Here is an 18,518-nt window from a genome sequence, read left to right as displayed (position 1 = left end):
AAGTGGTGGTTGATGGACATGTCGCCGTGGACCATGATGCGGTTCTGGGCAGGTCCCAAGCTCAGTTCTATCTCGACCTTGCAGGCGGTCCTGAGACCAACGATCAGAGGGCGGTGGTAGATGGAGGCGGCGTTTTGGCGCGAAGTCAATCATGCCCGCGACGCATCCGTCAGGCATGTGGAGTCAGTTTCACTAAAGCCAACGTGTGAAGGAGAATATGTGATCGAAGTAGCATATGAACAATGTCTAAATTGATCCTACGGGTTACAGAGCAGACGTGCTGAAGAGCAATCTAATATAACCGAGCAGGTAATCTGTAGTGGGTACTGACTATGTCAGTGCAATTCGAGCGAGTGCTAGACAAAACTGGCTTGAACGATTGAGAGCAGTTTGACAAAAGAAAAGACAAGGAAAAATCCGTTCATAATCGATGTAGCCCTCATAATCGACCCCACTCTTTAGGCACTCAGCCGAAGACTTGAAGTGCTCACCGGCTGGCATTTCCCTGTGGCAAACTATCAGGTCCAGAACTCCTCCGTCACTTCTACTCCATCAGTAGAACTGCGTAATCTTTGGAGTGTAATACATGGTCATGTAAAGACCAGTTTTCTGCGTCCACGTGAGAGAAACCCAAGTGTGGCATAACTCGCCCGGCGTGTTCAGGTCAATCTCAGGGCTAAGACTTGATGTATTAGTCTCCGGACTGCTGATCGTGGTAGTATAGGACAGGACTCTGAACTTACTATGCTGAAGCCATGTCAGTCTGATAGCGAGCCGCCAAGTCGGGGTGATTATGTTTTTGGAACCAGCTTGACATGACCTGGCAGACCTCGGCGTCTGTTTCACCCAGCCACGTGCCTGGCATATGCATTTTCACCTCAATCTCCGGCTCCTTCTGACCAGGCTGCGTCGGTCTCATCTCATAAACAAACAGACATCTACTCCCTGGCGGCAGCATCTCCCTATTTTCGACGTCGGAATCTGAGCCATTCAGAGAAAATCGATGGCACCAAAACGAGCGTACTGCTTCAAGACCTCCCTCGATGGTCGATCCAGAAATTCTGCCCCCAAGATGGAATGCGTCCAAGGCCGTAGCAAGAGTGGTCACATGCGTAAAGACGTAAATTTTCATTCTGGAGGCAGGCGAGTCCACAATGCAATCATGGCCCAGTAAGAAGACGTGCGGCCCGTCGACGGCATCCCGGGAGTCCAGATAATCATCAAGGGTTGCAAGGGACGCGTCGTAAGAGCCGTGTGGGCCGTTGCATTTGCGTACGGCGTCAAAAACAACCTTTTTTGTAGACGTGCCGCTGTGAATCGCTCTGAGCAGTGGGTTGAAATAGGCTTTTGGCAAGATTTCCCCCTGCTCCAAGTCGTATGCAATCAACAAGAGAACCTGCGGTTCGCTTGGCGGGAGCTTTGACAGAATACGCTCTGCGTCCTCGTCTGGCACGTTGGTTTCTGCTAGAATGTTGTTGAACCGAACCATGTCTATATTGGTTACGTCTTTTGCCATGGCTTCCAGTAGGCTCTTGGACGCGAGCTGGTTGAGGGGATCAGCGGCGGTACCGGCTTCCCGCGAGCATGGTTCAATGGCGAGTCGGACGGTCTGGCGGGCCTTTTTCTCTTTCCAGTTCAGGCTGTACTCGATTGGTGAACCATCAGGGGTGAAGGTTGAGTCATAGTAGGCATTGCCGTCCACTGGCTGTGGTCCAAATGAGTATGGAATCCACTTTTTGAACCAGCGTAGATAGTATAGCTGTTCCTCGTTTCCATATTGATTCGCTTTGAGCTGTGTAGCGAGCGATCGACCCATCAAATCCCACCAGAATGTCTGGTCTTGATCGTGAGTTACAATCTCACGATTGACCTGATCAAAGATCGGCAGGTCTATCTCATTTTGCTTGTCCATAATGACTGTAGAGCCCGTTCACTTCTTGATTTATATTCTGGAGCACACTCGCACTTTATCAGTGATCAGTCGAGTATGTTGCACCAAAGTTTCATGCAAAGATGGATCAAGAAAGACATCGGTAAACATTATCATGCTCCAATTTATACTTCGAGGTCCTCATCCCCATGTCAGCATTACTTTCCTAGTTTCGACCTACCATAACGATTTGTGGTTCATCATTCGCCTTGAATAAACGTTTTGTTGCACTGATTGCTATGAAAAGCGCCAAGCAAAGACCTCGTCATATGGGATCGTAGGAGTTACGAACTGTACGTCAGTCGGACGGCGCAGATACATGCTTGGGTGTACATTTTGCGCTTTATTGTACCATACGTTAATACATTCAGAGGGCGTATCAAGTAAGATTCCTAGTAGTCATACTTTTGAGGCCGCAATAACTTTCCTATAAGGATCCGGCTGCGCGGATAATACGGATTGGCTTGCGTATTTCCAAACAAGTCAAGACCTACGCCTCGCATCTACTTGCCAGATTCTATCATCAGATTTGACATGCAGGATGACTTTAGACGGTATTTTCACCGCGCCGTGTTAAAACAGCAATTTGCTGACCTGCCAAGCACCCGAAAACTACCTACTGTGGGTCTTCGAGGTTGAAAAGTAGACACCCACCCACTGACCTACTATTCTGCCGTACAATCTCTTCTCCCATTGGCTTGTTTCAAGCCGATGTGACCAGCTTCTTCTGAAGGCAAGTCACCCGACAGCACATCTCCGTGCCGCAGTCTCTACCAACTTCGTTCTACGTACATACGCAGCCAACCACAATTGAGCGACTTAGTGTAAGACCGTCTAACAGACAAAAGCCGGGACCAAACAGAACGCCGGGATTCGGTTGCAATCATAGCTATTATACATAGTAAGCTATCAATCGTGATTTCCAGGAGCTGTCCTTGATTTGGCACGATTCGTTTCGTGTCATAGATCACACCGGTCCGGCTTCTGACCGCTATATACAAGATTGTAAAGATAAGATGCAGTGAGTCGATCTGATCCGAGCAGTATCCAAAAATAAAAAACAAAAACAATAAAACTAAAAATAGTTTTCTTCTATGAAAATCAATCAATTTAAGAATCGAATTAGAAGCTCTTTCCTATTACTTCCCGATGTATCACCCGAAGAGTGCCACATTTCACAGTCACTCTTTGGCTTAGTAGTTTATGACCCGACTGCACGATCCGGGAAAGAATAATGACTTAATCACAGAAAAAGTTCAACTCAGCTTTGAAATTCCTCCCACACCTGAATTCACTAGATATAGAAACCTTTGCTACAGTCCCATGCCATATCACTGTGCACTTACGTGCAATGTAGTTCAAACAACGCTGTTTTTTTGTCCTATTCTATGGTGTCGTCAAAGAAGCAATCTGTCGAAAGCATTATGATTTGGATCTCTTTACATGTAGAATTGATTCAATCAAGCAATACAATGCCCCGAAAGCTTATTGTGTAAAGCTGTTAACTAGGTGATTGGCATACTTTGAATAATATTAGAGGCACCGGCAAAGTTTGGTTCCTCCAAATTTACTCCCATAGTCTGGTTCTAATAGCTTGACTTTCTGTCGTGTACCAAAACTTTGGATAACTGGTTATACTTGGTTCATCGGAGCTTTCACTTGACAACAACAGGAGACGACAAGCACTTATAGCTTCATTGTCTAATCACAAATAAAGCTTCTATGGCTCTCTAGAGTGATACTGTAGCATCGAGATATACACAAGCACTAACCTCCACGAACCTCCCTAGGATGGATCGAACATCCCTGGTATGGCGCCGTACCTATATCCACTCTAATAGCCTATCTAAAGTCAGCACTGGCAGTTGATAGGGCGCGCTATTTCGGTCTATGGATCTGACAATGGAAAGTAAAAGGATCGCCACGAGGGAGATTGATAACTAATTGACCTGTAACGTTATCTTATGATTCGCGACTGCATTGCTCGTATACGTGTTCTTGACTGCTGCAGCAGTCAGTAACACAACGTCGGTTTACGGACTAACGTGTCAAGTCGTACAACTCCATATCTAATATCCATATCATTGTATCAATACTGACATTAGGGCACTGTGAACGCATATGCTCTGCAGCTGCTTCGCACTTAGCCTTAGCATGTACAGCCATTATCAAGTATAGAAAACGGTGTCTTAGAAGCTAATGGCATGCCTAAGGCCAAGCCCGGTATTGATGCCTATCAATTGCAGTTTGATCTTTCAGGTTGATGCTGGCTGTAAATACCCTGGGCATGATGACCTGGCGATGGATCTCACCGATTGACGTGCCTCGCCAGGCCCACATTGCCAGACATGGCATGGGACTCTTCAGTGGAAAGAGCCCAATCCAGTTTTCTGCCCGGCAAACGCCACTTGGGAATGGGGGGTGAAGGGTGACGTAAGACCCATTGATGAGTCCATTATTTGATAAGATTCTCCGGATTCCTACAGAGTTTCAATTCTTTAACTTTTCATGCAGCCACTAGTTCATAAATAAGAAAAGGATGTATGAAGTCAAGCACAGTTTTGGGAAAGGTGGTGTATTATGTAAAAAGCCATGGGCCGTCCCAGAAGGGAAACATTAAGTACACGGTACGCCCGTGGGGGTACCTCCCCGAAAATATAACTTCATGATGCTTACCATAATATCATCAGCGTGGCGTACAAGCAATGACTTGTGTTGCGAGTACGCATGTATTTATCTCAACGCTAACCTGAGTTTGGTGTGGAGCTCCCACTTTTACAAATATGGCCTGGCGGTATATCGTATATTGTGTAACACAACCTTTTACCCTTACGTGTGCCTGAGCCATGGAATGCATGTATAATCCTTCCAACACGGGTGTAAGACTGTCTCGGGGCTGCTCTAGTGAGGGGCAGGGACATACACGCGGACGTTCAATTGGCAGAAGGAAACGGCACCTACATATCTAAATATCACATGGACCACATATGTGTCCTATCTTTTCTGATAGTCGGACATAAAACGTTATGTCAGCCGCACAAACATGACAGCTATTTCACAACCATCCATGGGCAGCCCTAGTATGTGAGGCTAAAGGATAAGTTCAGTCCTAGCCCATTCAACTGTACAAGAAAGGCCGATCCCAGAGTTATCACTGAAATCGCTGCATCTCTTTTTTATTTCTTGGCTGATTGAGGGCTGTATACACTCTCGTGTTACTTACTCCGAATGTCCAAATATAAGTACAATGCCTTTTGCCGCTGACCCAGAAATTACGCATCATCAAGTTGGCATGTTTTACTCAGCACTATGTTTTAATGCTCACAGCAGTAAATAAGCAATTATCGCTACTGCAATGCATATTAAATCTTGTTGAGATTTTGCGCAACCGCCAACTTAATGAGTATGCCCTGCTGTAGCTGTTTGTTCCATCGCCGCCGCTGCAACTCGTGGTTACACATTCGCGAAAGACAAAGACGTCACATAATCCGAACTTCAATATTGGTGACATTTGGTTATTACTTAGCATTTTCAATTAAGATCCGTACGTTTCCAACGAGATCCGACGGCGATGCCGGGGTATTCTCAGTAAGGCCGGTCGTGCCCCCGTTGAACCACCACGTCCTCCTCTATTCAATCCACCGCGTCCCCTGAACCTATGCCAGACGCTCGAGAGAGCCATCGGGTCTCCTATGTCACGTAATCCCCAGACACCACTTTCAGTCTCAACGACCTCTTGAATTTCATGGGGCATAATTTTAAAACCCGCCCTAATCTGTGCGTGGTCGACCTGTTGTAGTCTCACATATGCTTTTCCTTTCTCTTGTTGCTTGACATGGTTTGAAACTTTCAGTCGAGTCTCAACCAAAATGTCCGTAGCGGTTTTACCTGAGGCGTCTTTGCTGTCCATATCGCAAACACCGCGGGTCCTTTCTAGGAGGAGAGAGATGAACTGATCTTGAGATCGAAGGACGTCGCGAAATATGTCGAATTTTGAAAAACTATCACTAGGCGGCCACAAGCATGCAGCAGCCTTGTGCAGAGGTAACTCGCCACTCCCGTTGGTGAGATGACACGGGGCGCCGTGCTCGATCAAGAGCCTGGCGATCCAGAGCCGCCTATAGTGACTGCATGCGAGATGCAAGGCAGTGTTACCATGACCATCGCCTGCGCTTAGATTGTTGACCATTGCCTTGGCCAAAGCGTCAATAACATGCTTGTGCATTCGCGCGATTCTGCTGCTCATGGTCAACGCCATAATAGCTGTACGTCCGGTCGAGTCAGTCAGGTTCGGGTCAGCATTTTGTTCAAGCAGACAGATTACGGCCTCGGGGAAACACGACTCTACCGCCAGATGCATCGCCGTCTTGCCATCCCGATCTTGGGCATTGACAGTAGCTGCTTCACGTCCGTGGGCGCAGAGGGCCTGTATGCACTTGTTTCTTTGAAGCAACATACGGTCGTGAACTTTGCCAGGGTCCTGTCCCACGTACGGTGAATTAAGATTGCCAAGCACGGCCCAGTGAAACGCAGTCCGGCCCATGCTGTCTCGCTGCACAATCATGCGGGGTGCGTCCGAGTCCCCCAGCCGTAGCAGTGCCCGGACACGTTCAACGCTGCTCTCACTGCATGCGAGGTGCAAAGGGGTTACATGGATGAGTATCTCATCTCGAGGCCAACCTTCTATTCTATAAGAGCCGCCGGCACATAAATCGACTCCAGCGTGGAAAAGGCGATCAATCAAAGCGGGTGTTGCAAACTCTATGGCAGCCGTGAGGGCATTGGCCACAAGGAATGGTAAATCAATGCCTTGTTGACGTCGAGATTCCTCTACCGGCTCATCTGAGCCGTCTCTCCATCGGCCCGCGGTGTAGATGTCTTGGAGCGGGTTTGCGCCTGCATCAAGCAGCAGTTGCATGACTGCCTCTGATCCCGGATAGCCAAGGAATCCGGTAGCAGCAAGAAGCGGTGTAGCTCCCAGATCATCGATCCGCTCGAGGCTATCTTGCACGTCGGCGGAACGATTGAGAAGATGTCGTACCATGTCCAGGCGGCCGAGTCTGCAGGCTTCATGAAGTCGATAGGGATGAGCTGGTGTAGCTGCTGTCAAGGTCTCTTCTAGCGTCAGAAGCTCGCAAAAGACATTGAGGCTGCCCGTTTTGATCGCGTAGTCCACAGGACCCCAACCTGAATGCCAATTGGGCTCATAATGATATATTCTCCACCCAGGACAATCTGGTTTCTGTTGGAGGAATCCCTTCAAGGCTTCCACATTGTCGTCGTCGATTATGAGTGACAAATGCGGAATTCCTAGCCATCCCGGCTCGGACTCGGTGATGCTAGTCCCGGTACTCGAGCAGTATGCATTTGCCATTCTCGGAATTCTCAACAGGCCGACCCACCATGGCAGATGTCGTTCATAAGAGAAAGATGGAGATCCAACATTACTTATAAAGTCACGTTAGCCAGTCCTCCAGGTTAGGTTAGATGCTAATCCGCATCCGGTTTAACCCTCTCCGAACGATTAAACTTGCACTAAAATAGATATACTAAAAAAGGACGCGTGGCTCTCATCTAGTGACAGCGACCCCTGGTGGGACTTCAGAAATTGAATAACGGGAACACTAATCAAGTATTGGACATGGACGACCGATAGACGCAAAAAGGTAAAGTGGGAAGTAGAGACTTCAACCCTCTTCGACCTCTACATCCATGGTGAAAACTGCTCAAGAACTCAAATATGCAAATCTCATTCAGCTATCCGTCTCTTTGGGAATCATTAGAATCACGTTATCAAACAACACCTGGAAAATATCCCTATGGCGTTCTTTTCCGTAGTTACAGCAGCTCGTTCAGGCCAGCATAGCCAATGCACATCAAACACTTCAACATAATACAACGCTACATGATGCTATCGGAGTTCTTACATTTCCAAATGCAATACAACCATTCATAGCAGATATCGTTAACTTTTTTAATAAACAAAAATAATGACCATTCAAGTTGTTATATCATGTTTATATGGTTCATTCAACGTACCCCAGGTCAGTGATTTATACCGAAATAGTTTTGATAAGGTGACTCTATTGAGTTGTAAGTTGGCTTTAATTATTCTCCTCGACATAATGATGGGCAAAACTTTCCCATTCCATCGCTCGAGACATTCTTTTTATACCATGTTTTTTGCCCCCGATTGCAAATGCAGTAAGATCACTCCCAATTATAATTGAACGCATCTTTTACAGGATTAAAATCGTCTCGTCCGTTGTCAACGGTCTGGGAAGTGCTTACACTGGGCCAGAAGATAGCGAGACTTTCCCTGCGAAAGTAGTTCTGATCAAATAAATGTATTCCCTTCATAACATATCATTGATTAGCCAAGGTCACGCCAATGCTCTCTGCCGTGAAGCTCACACAGAGATTAAATGCATCAGCAAAATCCTCGCGACTTCCAACGCCAGCAATGTTGTTGGTCTTATCGAGACCAATATAGAATCTCGTAGCTCTGTTTGACCGTGTTGGACATATGAGGACCTGTGATCGATCGTTGTACCCATTTGAGGCGGGGTTTGTAGAATAGCTCTGGTAGATGTACTGCTGCTTTTCTGGCTGGCTCCGCTCGTTTCACCATGACTCTCATCTTTGGAGGCATTACATACTCGTTGCATTGATCTTGGTTCGCCATCTACCCATCCCACGATGCCGCAGCAGCAAAGGTTGTGTCCCACCCACCTGCGGAAACAAACCGATCTAAATATCCTACCACTTGCGATACTAATCCGCTCTCACTCAAAAAGCCTCGGAATGTTTCTTCCCGCGACGCCTCCCTGACCGGCCGTATAGAGCTCGCTGGCATTTGCCGCAATCGAAGTGTCCCTACGCGCTGACCCAACTCCGCACGATTGCAGGCAGACATTTCTGCCACAACAGGTGCCAGTCGCGCACACAAGGCCTTGCCCGCAGTCAAAGTCCGAGACGCAGTCGGCGAGAGGGCTGCAGGCCACGCTGGGACCGCAGAATCCTGTGCTCCCAGCAGTAGCGAAGCAGAAGCAGTCCGATCCGCAGCTCGGCAGGCTGTCACACGTCGACCCAGCGCAGACTGGGGCAGTGCATTGCCCGTTTCGGCACTTTCCCGACGGACACTGTGAGGCTGTTAGTCTGACGCGATATCCAAGGAAGGGGAAAGATGGCTTACCACATTGCCACATGCGCCGCAGTTGCTCGGGTCGCTGAGGATGTCCTGGCACGGCTTCCCATTGCAGGAGATCGTCCCGGGGCCGCAGTTCGACGGCGGCGGGCAGGCGCTGCACAACTCGGACCCGAGGTACGTCGCGGCGTTGGCGCAGAGGACCTGGCCGTACTTCCCGGCCAGGAAGCCGCCGAGCTGCCCGCCCACCGCCGCGCCGACCAGGGTCGTGGGGAGCCCGACCTCGGGCCCCAAGAGGTTGCCCAGGAAGCCGACGGCGCCCCCGATCTCGGCGCCCACCTGCTTGGCGATGGCGGCGCAGGCTAGCCCGCCGCCAACGGCGAGCACTGCCTTGCCGAGATTTTTGTTGCAGAAGAACTGTATGTCGCTGCACAGGGCGCTGCCAGCCTGGCGGCGGATCGTCATATCTCGCTTCCGGCCGGTGGGGGATGAGCCCGGGCTCGGCCAGCTCCCGATGATCTCGAGCTCGCAGGCGCCGGCAAAGGCGTTGTATGTCCCGTTTTCGTAAAGGATCAGCATATAGCCGTCGGCGTCCTCCACGATCAGCTGGGTGGGCGTGGACAGGTCCAGGTAGAACGGCTCGCCGCTGTCGTTCTTCAGGATGAACTGCGAGTTGGGGAACTGCTGGTACTGCAGCCCCTCGTGTGATGCCGAAAAGTTGGCATCGCTCTGGCTTATCGGTACCCCGGTGGGACGGATAGAGGGGGGGCAATAGGTTGGGGACACGATGACGAAGGCGGAAGCATTTCGGGCAACGGTGGAGCTGGTAGGGGTAGTGGTGGAAACCGACGAGATGGTGTCCGGAGGCAGGCTGGTCAAGGTTGCAGATGGGACGGAAGAAGCCACAGAAGAGTCGGCAGGAGTGCCAGATGAGGTGGAGATGGTACCTGTCTGAGTCTGAGCTGGCGCGTCCGTACCACTCAAGGACGACGATGTAGTGTCAGACGCGGTCCCTGATTCTACAGGGATGGGAGATTGCCCGTATCCTGGAGGGCCTGGTCTCCCAGAAGGGCGCGAGCCCTGAGGATAATGATAATACGGGTTGTCATGAGGCCCAGGGTGATGGTATGGGTTGCCATGAGGCGCAGGATGAGGATATGGATTCCCCACTGGGTACCCTTGAACAGGATAATCTCCAGGGTACCTTTGGCCAGAGGAGCTATGGAAGAACAGAGAAAGACAGAAAGAGTTCACAGCCGAGCTTGTGATCCTCATGGCTGATAGTAGTGATGATGTTTCTGTGAGTCTTGGAATACGAGACGTTTTCCGTCAGCGAGGAACAATATTATAGCCTGGGAACGAAGACAAATGTTGTTCAGTAGAACGAGGAGGGGAGATTGGAGATGTTCCGACTAGAGAGTATTTATAGATGGAGAAGGGCCATCTATCTACCTTGGCTGGTTATTGCAGTCTTCAATCCCTAGGGAGGATGTTACAGAGGTACCGCAAGCGTTTTGTTGATTCGACATGTTTTACTTCTGAGATGCTGTATATTGGTTTTGTCTTGGCGTCGCATGTCTCATCTACCGCACCGACAGCCAAGTGAACGTGATAGGGCCTATATACGCACCGTGAACTATAAATCGTAGATAATTGATTGCGTCGAAGAAATAAGCAACGATTCCCATAAGCAAACATGGATTGAGTCGACACATCCAAGAGAAACTCCAATCAGAATAGTGAGACATGGCTATGCAGTCACGATGAGCTGAAAAAAAACACACGGCTTAGCGTTTCTTTGCAGCACTCTTTAATCCTGGAAATATGTTGATAACTGTCATCGTGACTTGGGTACCTATTCAAAGTCGTATCACGAGGCTAGCTGCTTACTGGCCACACACGCTTATGCCTTGCAAAATTAAACGAAATCAATAATAACATGAATATAAGTGAGCTACCGTGTCCAATAAGCCTAGGTGTATATAGCTTCTTGTCGCGATTATGTGACGCTTTTGGATCATTCCATGCCGAATTCAAGATGGACCAAGATGGCAACATTGAAATGACCGATCGTCCCAAAAGCCCGAAGCCGCAGTGGATTGAGCCATTCCGTACTGCGCTTACCCCACCACTAACCACTTGTCAATCCCCTGGTCACCCAGCTCGCTAGACCTATCGTCTGCCCTGACGCAACGTTGTTCTTTGCTGAGCATGGCGGATCAATTCTAGAGCAACGGGTTTCCCTCCTTCGCCGCACAACCCTACCAAGCATCGGGAAGAGGAAGACTGACTTTTATCAAATTTGGCAACACATTTCTTATCGTGTAGCTTGGATGAAGTGGAATACTGGCTTTCCGCAAATTTTTAACCATTCGAAGCCGGATTCTGGGCCATGTTTGGTTCTGAATAGTATAGCTTTAAGGCTGAGGCGCTCTTTCTTTTCTTAGTTATAATCCATGTTCGTGCTACGGAGTAGAATCCATCTTCCCATGTGAGCCTGCGCCAGATTAATGCGTCTCCAGAATGCTTGCCGTACACTAGGTAACGGATGAGATCGTCAGATAGATTGAATCAATTCTCTTGAATCAATACCAACACAATCAGATTGCGAGCTACTAACGGATTGATAAAATGATTGCTCAACTAGAAGAATAGAAATCCATCAACAGTCGGGGTGTTATATGATATGCACTGATCTTGGGCTACCAAGAACTAACAATTTTTGCATCTTCCAGCAGTGGGTGGTTCATACATGTTGAAATTTCGGTTCCCAGCCCCTACGTCAACCCTTCAACACGAATCTGAGAATCTCAAAATGCTCGACTCCTTGTCTGTCGTCTAAGAACAGCCATCATGCCAGACTGACAACCAATATTTGGCTAACGCTTGTCTGTATCGAACCACTGTATGGTGACCCATCCACGAGGATCGCAGAACCATTTGCATATCGAAGTGACAGCTCATTGCCTGCTAGCGATGTGATATTTGCCGCCGCCAATACTCCATCCTTCCACGCAATATCCACTTCGAAGCTGCCTCGTGCCAGTAGTCCAGTGACAGAACCAGTAGGTACAGCAGAGGGCAGTGCCGGGAGCAAGTGTACAAACCCGGCATGACTCTGGAGCAACATCTCGGTGACGCCACTAACGAACCCAAAGTTGCCGTCAATCTGGAATTGATAAGGGCCGGTGGGACCTTGGTTGGTATTGTACAAATTGTATGGCGTGGGAAAGACAGCGAACCACTCTGTTAATTGGTTCCAGGCATCGTCGCCGCGGTAAAGACGTGCATAGGTATTGATCAGCCACGTTCGAGACCAGCCAGTGCTCCCTGCGCCATGAGATACTCGACGATCAAGAAGAACCCCGGCCGCTTCGCCCAAAGTCTCGTTGACGAGCGGGCTAAACTGGCGGCCCGGCATCAGTGCCCAAAGGGGTGACAAATGCTTTTGACCGGGTGCTGACTCGGGCCATTCATTGCGCCACTCGAGGATCTGGCCGAGCGATCCAATTTGGGGGAGACGAATCGACGGAAGAAACTCTTGTGCTGCCGTCACGTTGGCGTCGTCGAGTCCCAGGACCTCTGCTGCCTCAATCAAGCCACGAAAGGCCTCATGCATGAGTTGATCGTCCATCGAAGGACCAATGTCTATCGCGGGCCTCGCGCCGACTATGGTGTAGTTCTCGGGCACAATGTAGGTGTTCTCTGGGGACAGAGAGGGACCGGTAACATTATGGCCCTCGAACTCGAAAGTGTAGCACTCGTAAAATGCGGCAACGTCTGCAAGGAACGGGTACGCCACGTCTCGCAAGAAATCGGCGTCGCTCGCAAAGCGATAATGGTCAATCATGTGCCATGCCAACCACGCAGCACCCATGGGCCACATGGTCGAGGATGTGTAATTGTCCGTCGGGGCGGGATCTCCCCAGAGATCAAGGTTGTGGTGGAAAACTGTGCCCGGACAACCATATATGCGATCGGCCATGGACTGTCCCCGCCCCTGTGCTACCTTCATCAAGTCGAACAAGGGCTCCTCCGTCTCGAGCAAGTTTGTCGGTCCGGCGGGCCAGTAGTTCATTGGAATGTTGATGTTGATGGTATATTTACCACCCCACGGCGCCGACGTTGAGTTATTCCATATGCCTTGCAGGTTCGCCGGCAGAGACGTGCCGTTGCCCGTGTTGCGTGAAGAAGCTACGAGGAGGTGACGGCCAAAATTGAAGACCAGTGTGCTCAGCTGGAGGTCGGCCGAAGTATTTCTGGCAATAGTGATACGCTCGTCTGTAGGAAGATCTGCCCAGTCATTTGGTGATTCGCCAAGGTCCAGTGTCACGCGACCGAGCAGCTCGCTGCTATCTGCAATGGCCGATGCCTTGACAGCATCATAGCCCAAGTCATATGCAGCATCGATTTTCCGCCTCATTTCGGCCTCCCAATCACTCTGACTTGGGTATCGGAAATTCGTCTCCGTATCGAAATACATGTCCACTGAAGTCGCATTCTGGATGATAAGCGAAGCCCCTGATGTAGAGAATGTACCTTTATCATTTTGTCAGTATACATCCGCTTCATCTCGTTGTTGATTATGGGTTGATGTACCATCTTCCGATACAAAACGCGCCTGTCCCGTCCAAAGTATCGGACTCTGGGACTCTTGTTGGCCACTGGATCCAACAAGGGTAATAGTGTTGTTGTTCAGGGCTATCTGTGCAACATTTGACAGAATGTTGCTGATTCGACTCATGGAAACGTTCATGTTCAGTGCGCCAGGAGTGGTTGTGCTGAAACGTGCCACCAAAACGCCCTGTGGGAAACTTGCGACATATTCACGACTGCTTCAATGTCAGATGACTGTTGATAGGCACCGGCTGTTGGCCATATACTCACCTATGATTGACGCCCTGATAAGTGTAAGATACGCCAGTGGTACCCTCTTTCGTGTCCAGCCAACGAATGTAGTCGGCCACGTCTTGGTCGGTGTGACCGAAATCAATGTCAATGTTTCCAAAGTAGCTGAATGCTCGTGGAGAATTGTTAGTTGGAATCATTGCCTGCATCGTGTAGTTGTGTGCATCGCTCAGATTTCCGGCCACCAGCATTTCGCGAACGACCTTTTCAGCGGCCTGGGGGTCATCCGCGATGCGATCCTGGAACGGGCCGGTCCATATAGAATTCTCATTGATGCCGATGACTTCTGAGAGACCTCCGTAGATTGCGGCTCCGATGCGTCCATTGCCGATTGGCAGGCCGTCTTCAAAAACTGGGTACCGTCCGGGCTGAGTGTACCATAGATAACGACTACCGTCAAGTGCACCTTGGACAATCCAGGGGCAGAACAGCAGCAGTGGGTTCATAGAACGATACTTCATAATGAATACTTGGGAGTCAAAGACTAAGCACAAGTGTAGTCATGAAATATGGCTATCAGGCCGCATGCGTCGAGGAACAATGCCTACATGGGGGCATTTATACTTGAGGCGGTGCTCACAATGTCAGGAACGAAATACTGGAAGTTTTCCATTTCCACTAATCACTACTCGAAATTTCAATATAGTACAACAGCGCTTTGAATCCCGCGATGTTATATGCTTATGCAATCTCAAGGCTTAATAAATGGTAGCAACGCCTCCTTGTGTGCTGGTAAGCGTTGCTGCCTACCTAGTAGGTACGTAATTGGTATGCATTCAGTAGCATAGAGTCCAGCTTGCTGGCCAATTGAGGGCGTGCTGGTGATCAAATTACCCAACTTGGAACACCCAATTCCGAACGCCAATTTACCCAGCAGGGGGAAGAGTGCAGGGGGGCCTAGGTGAGTATTGCCCCAACATACAAAGTCGACATCATTTATATACACGAAATCAAACGAGGGATGATTATTGCGCAAGTATAGCTTCAGCATTGAAAGAATTATCAAAATATCACCCGTACGATTACATACCTAGGTCCCTGCTTATTGTACTTAAGATTCTCGCAATCGTCTTTCAAGCATAAATATATCGAAATTTTACGGGTTTACAATTATTGCCAATCTGTAATCGTGGTCCTCGTGATTTTCTTGCGAGGTTGGAATTATATAGGCAGGTGTTTATTGTCGTCAAGGGCGATGCTTGAGCAATAATTAAGCGTCGGGACAATGAATTTTGCTGTATTGGGGTTGATGAGATCAGGCTAGCCTAGCCACCTTTGTCGCTCGGCTTCATCTTTTCAACATTCCTCAGGCTCCCCAACCCGCCCAGACCAAGCAGATAGTACTGAGCTGTAATGCGGGCCCGTCCCTCCGCCTTATGGCGAGTATTGTCTACTTTGGCATCCTGGTGGCAATTTTCTGCCATTGGCATGACATGACAGTACCTGGATTGATCCTAGTGGGATAATCCCCAACGGCATCTGATTCCACCGCTCCGGCGCGCGCGTCGCTTGATTCCGCCAAACAAAAGCAGAATCTCCATGCCGCTTTTGACCAAACCAAACAGCCACAGGAGATGTTTGCATGACGTCTGGGTTATAAATACAATGTAAAATCAGCGCCTGTGGAAACTTATTACACAGGTTCGCGTCCTCAGTGCTACGATTATTTCAAAATTGCACTCACTCGATTGCTTCCGTGAGGTAATGTCTTGATAGGCCTGGGCTCGTGAGTATGCGAAGTCTCATAGTCTGGAGAGCAGCATAGTAAGTTACAGCTCTTGATTACCTAGGTATATAGTTGTAACACCAACCCTTCCAAGTACTTGTGTCTTTTTTTTTTTCATTTGTTTTGTATTTTGAGAGGTAAAACACAAATGTTGTAATTATCACAAACATGTATGCAAATGTTGTCATCTCGTTTGCATGAGGAAGGGGACAAAGAGAGGCTCACAGTCTCTGAACAACCAATCACATGTAAGCTGATCTACTTTTCTCATTGATTTTGATCATGGTCCGCCCTAGTCATTAACAGTATTATCGGCGCTAAGCCCAAATCGGCGTGAATGGTTAACATGAAGTCCCCCGCCATCATAAGTTTTGAACTAACGACACCATGATTCCCATCATCTCCTTGGCAGCTGTCACAACCAGTTGGCATAGCACCGCCAGGTTGACCGCAACATCCAGACACGACTCACGTTTTGTCAAAACAAGTCAATGGTGGGGGACACAATCTGCTTCCTAACAATACATGGTCACGTTCACAGCATTTTCTTTTTCTTCTTCCTCTTCCATCTGTTCCTCCACAAATTCTTTCCATTCTTCCGCAAGTGTTAAATGATCAATCTCAAAGACACAAGATGTCGAATCACTCTCAACGCTCAACGTATGCCCACAATCTGGGCAAAGACCCGAAGTCCACCGAACAGGGTTTCGTATGGGACATAGTCCCTTGCAGTAAGCCCATATTGACCATGTATCGAACTTTTTCACAGCCGGTTCTAACAATCTAGACATGCGCGATATGGAGTTTGTCGACGGAGGAATCCATTTTGTCCACATCTACGGGGGATCTGGGGTCGGCACGATCCAGCCACGCCGGATCGCCGTCGCCCTCCCACTGGCCTTTGTACAGTCCTTGGCAAACGTTGCGCTGGGTCCTGAGGCCGAATCACGAGCTTCTGCCATCAAAAGTTATCTAAACCTCTGGCACGACAAGAGTTTTTTGTTCGATATGATCCTTGAGGATGAACGCGCACTTCGCTTGAAGAAGCGAAGACCCGATTCTCATCCCATCCCCGCCATCTTTCAGAAACACCCCACCCTAATGCCCCGAGTCTTCAAATCCTGGGCACCACTCAATACTGTTGTGGAAATCTATTCCGAGGTTGTCGTTGTTATTTACGAGGACCAGAACCATAACAACCTTATCCGCGTGCGCATCGCTAGAGCCCCCGAAATTCAACCCATCAAACTAGCTCCTCGACCCTGTGCGGTCAACGCCAAACTAAGATTCATTGACGACCATGTCTATGGTAAGATTATAACCAGTGATGGGCATTTGTTCATTTATCACCTTCACTAACAGTCATCATCTAGATCTGTCCAAAAAGCATTCCCGGCGGCCTTTGTATTCCTCTTCGAAAATATGGCTTCTTCGCTCGCCATGTTCCAGATATATCTCCACTTACGATTGCTGTCCCTTCGGACCTCGCCAAAGTCATCGAAAGCATTGCCATCAACGCAGCCAGGTGGGAGCCTTTCATTTCGCATCACTGCTATCTGTACTGCTCTGGCTAACATTGTTTCCACCATGTTGATTAAAGATGGGAACAAGCATATTCGTCCGACACAAAGCGGTTTCGATGTTCGCCTTTTGAAACAACCGAAGCTTCTACTCATAATCTTCTGGGCAACTTTTAGGACCTTGGGATATACGATAGTACTTTTCTCGCTTCCCGACAACGCTATTTCTATTGGGCTGTCCACGCACCAGGCATCCGTTATCGGTGCCCTTGCCAACCTTGGCATGGCATTAGGTCGTCCTCTCGTCGGTTATTTCAGCGATCGGGTGGGGAGAGTCAACATGATAGAATCAGCAACCTTCCTCGCCGCCAATTTCTGCTTGTGCCTGTTGACCTCTGGCAAAAGCTATGCCGTCCTCATTGCCTTTGCTCTTCTTGGGGGTGCAACAATTGGGACTTATTGGGCAGTATGTACAAATTCACGGTGTTTACATTATTGGTTAACGGATGAGCACTCAGACAGTAGGACCATTGCTTGCCGATACTTTTGGGACAAAAGTCCTTCCATCGACACTGTCAATTGTTTGGACCCTGATTGTACTGCCGACAACCTGTGAGTCTCCGGTTGATTCAGTCTGTCACTGTATACTAAGTGCATGCAGTTGCTGAAGCGATAGCCCTGTCCTTGCGCCGGCCTAATGGATCATACATTGATGTACAAATATTCAGTGGGTGCGTATTTCTAGCAGGCACATTATGCATGGTTCTGCTGCAGTTTTGGACTCGGCCCCATCGATATTTCTCGCCTAGAAAGGCTGAGCCTCCCCCCAAATAGTTTGAGAGTCGCGGTCGCCCGAGTCATACCTGATGGTTCGCCAACCAAAGCAGAGCCTACATCTTTCCGAGGCAATACCCAAGCATGTAATATGGTAGTGTTCATACTCAGGAGGAGATATCTGAGCACGTTGCCGTTTATTGATAGCGTCACTAAAAACCACCTGCACGGCGGTCTATTGGCAGATAGCGCCCCTCTCCCATATATATATGTGTGTGTGTGTGTATGTGTGTATGTGTGTTAGAACGTAATTATTACGGTATCGCATAACGATAGAATCTACCTAGAATGCACACTGATAGGGTGCCGATATAGCCACTGCAGCCACGATACAACAAGGTGGCTGTCGGCTGCCGGTACCTGTGGCAGTAGCCGTTACTTGTAGTCTACGGACGGAGGGGACGGGGTCGCCCCTCTTCTTCCATTTTTACTGTAAAGTACAAAGATCTTGTT

At 48.9% G+C, this 18,518-nt stretch overlaps 5 protein-coding genes across 5 annotated transcripts; 1 reads left to right on the top strand and 4 right to left on the bottom strand.

The window, feature by feature from the left end:
• Positions 1 to 552: 552 nt before the first annotated feature.
• On the bottom strand, positions 553 to 1,912 carry PFICI_12409 (uncharacterized protein; the record flags this gene model as incomplete). The annotated part of the gene is made up of 2 exons (XM_007840990.1): positions 553 to 676; positions 744 to 1,912. The coding sequence occupies 2 exons, from the start codon at positions 1,910 to 1,912 to the stop codon at positions 553 to 555; spliced, it is 1,293 nt and encodes a 430-aa protein (XP_007839181.1).
• A 3,553-nt stretch (positions 1,913 to 5,465) lies between these two features.
• Positions 5,466 to 7,304, bottom strand: PFICI_12408 (uncharacterized protein; the record flags this gene model as incomplete). The annotated part of the gene is made up of 1 exon (XM_007840989.1): positions 5,466 to 7,304. The coding sequence occupies one exon, from the start codon at positions 7,302 to 7,304 to the stop codon at positions 5,466 to 5,468; it is 1,839 nt and encodes a 612-aa protein (XP_007839180.1).
• A 1,411-nt stretch (positions 7,305 to 8,715) lies between these two features.
• PFICI_12407 (uncharacterized protein) lies at positions 8,716 to 10,352 on the bottom strand (the record flags this gene model as incomplete). Its single annotated transcript, XM_007840988.1, has 2 exons — positions 8,716 to 9,072; positions 9,126 to 10,352. 2 exons carry the CDS (start codon positions 10,350 to 10,352, stop codon positions 8,716 to 8,718), a joined length of 1,584 nt encoding a protein of 527 aa, XP_007839179.1.
• A 1,576-nt stretch (positions 10,353 to 11,928) lies between these two features.
• PFICI_12406 (uncharacterized protein) lies at positions 11,929 to 14,446 on the bottom strand (the record flags this gene model as incomplete). Its single annotated transcript, XM_007840987.1, has 3 exons — positions 11,929 to 13,616; positions 13,677 to 13,909; positions 13,965 to 14,446. The coding sequence occupies 3 exons, from the start codon at positions 14,444 to 14,446 to the stop codon at positions 11,929 to 11,931; spliced, it is 2,403 nt and encodes an 800-aa protein (XP_007839178.1).
• Positions 14,447 to 16,345: 1,899 nt separating this feature from the next.
• Positions 16,346 to 17,285, top strand: PFICI_12405 (uncharacterized protein; the record flags this gene model as incomplete). Its single annotated transcript, XM_007840986.1, has 3 exons — positions 16,346 to 16,442; positions 16,481 to 17,020; positions 17,161 to 17,285. 3 exons carry the CDS (start codon positions 16,346 to 16,348, stop codon positions 17,283 to 17,285), a joined length of 762 nt encoding a protein of 253 aa, XP_007839177.1.
• Between the last annotated feature and the right edge of the window lie 1,233 nt (positions 17,286 to 18,518).

Source organism: Pestalotiopsis fici, assembly GCF_000516985.1.
Source record: "Pestalotiopsis fici W106-1 unplaced genomic scaffold PFICI_Scf_10, whole genome shotgun sequence".
Taxonomy (NCBI): Eukaryota; Fungi; Ascomycota; class Sordariomycetes; order Amphisphaeriales; family Sporocadaceae; genus Pestalotiopsis; species Pestalotiopsis fici.
This window is presented reverse-complemented; position numbering and strand designations above follow the sequence as displayed.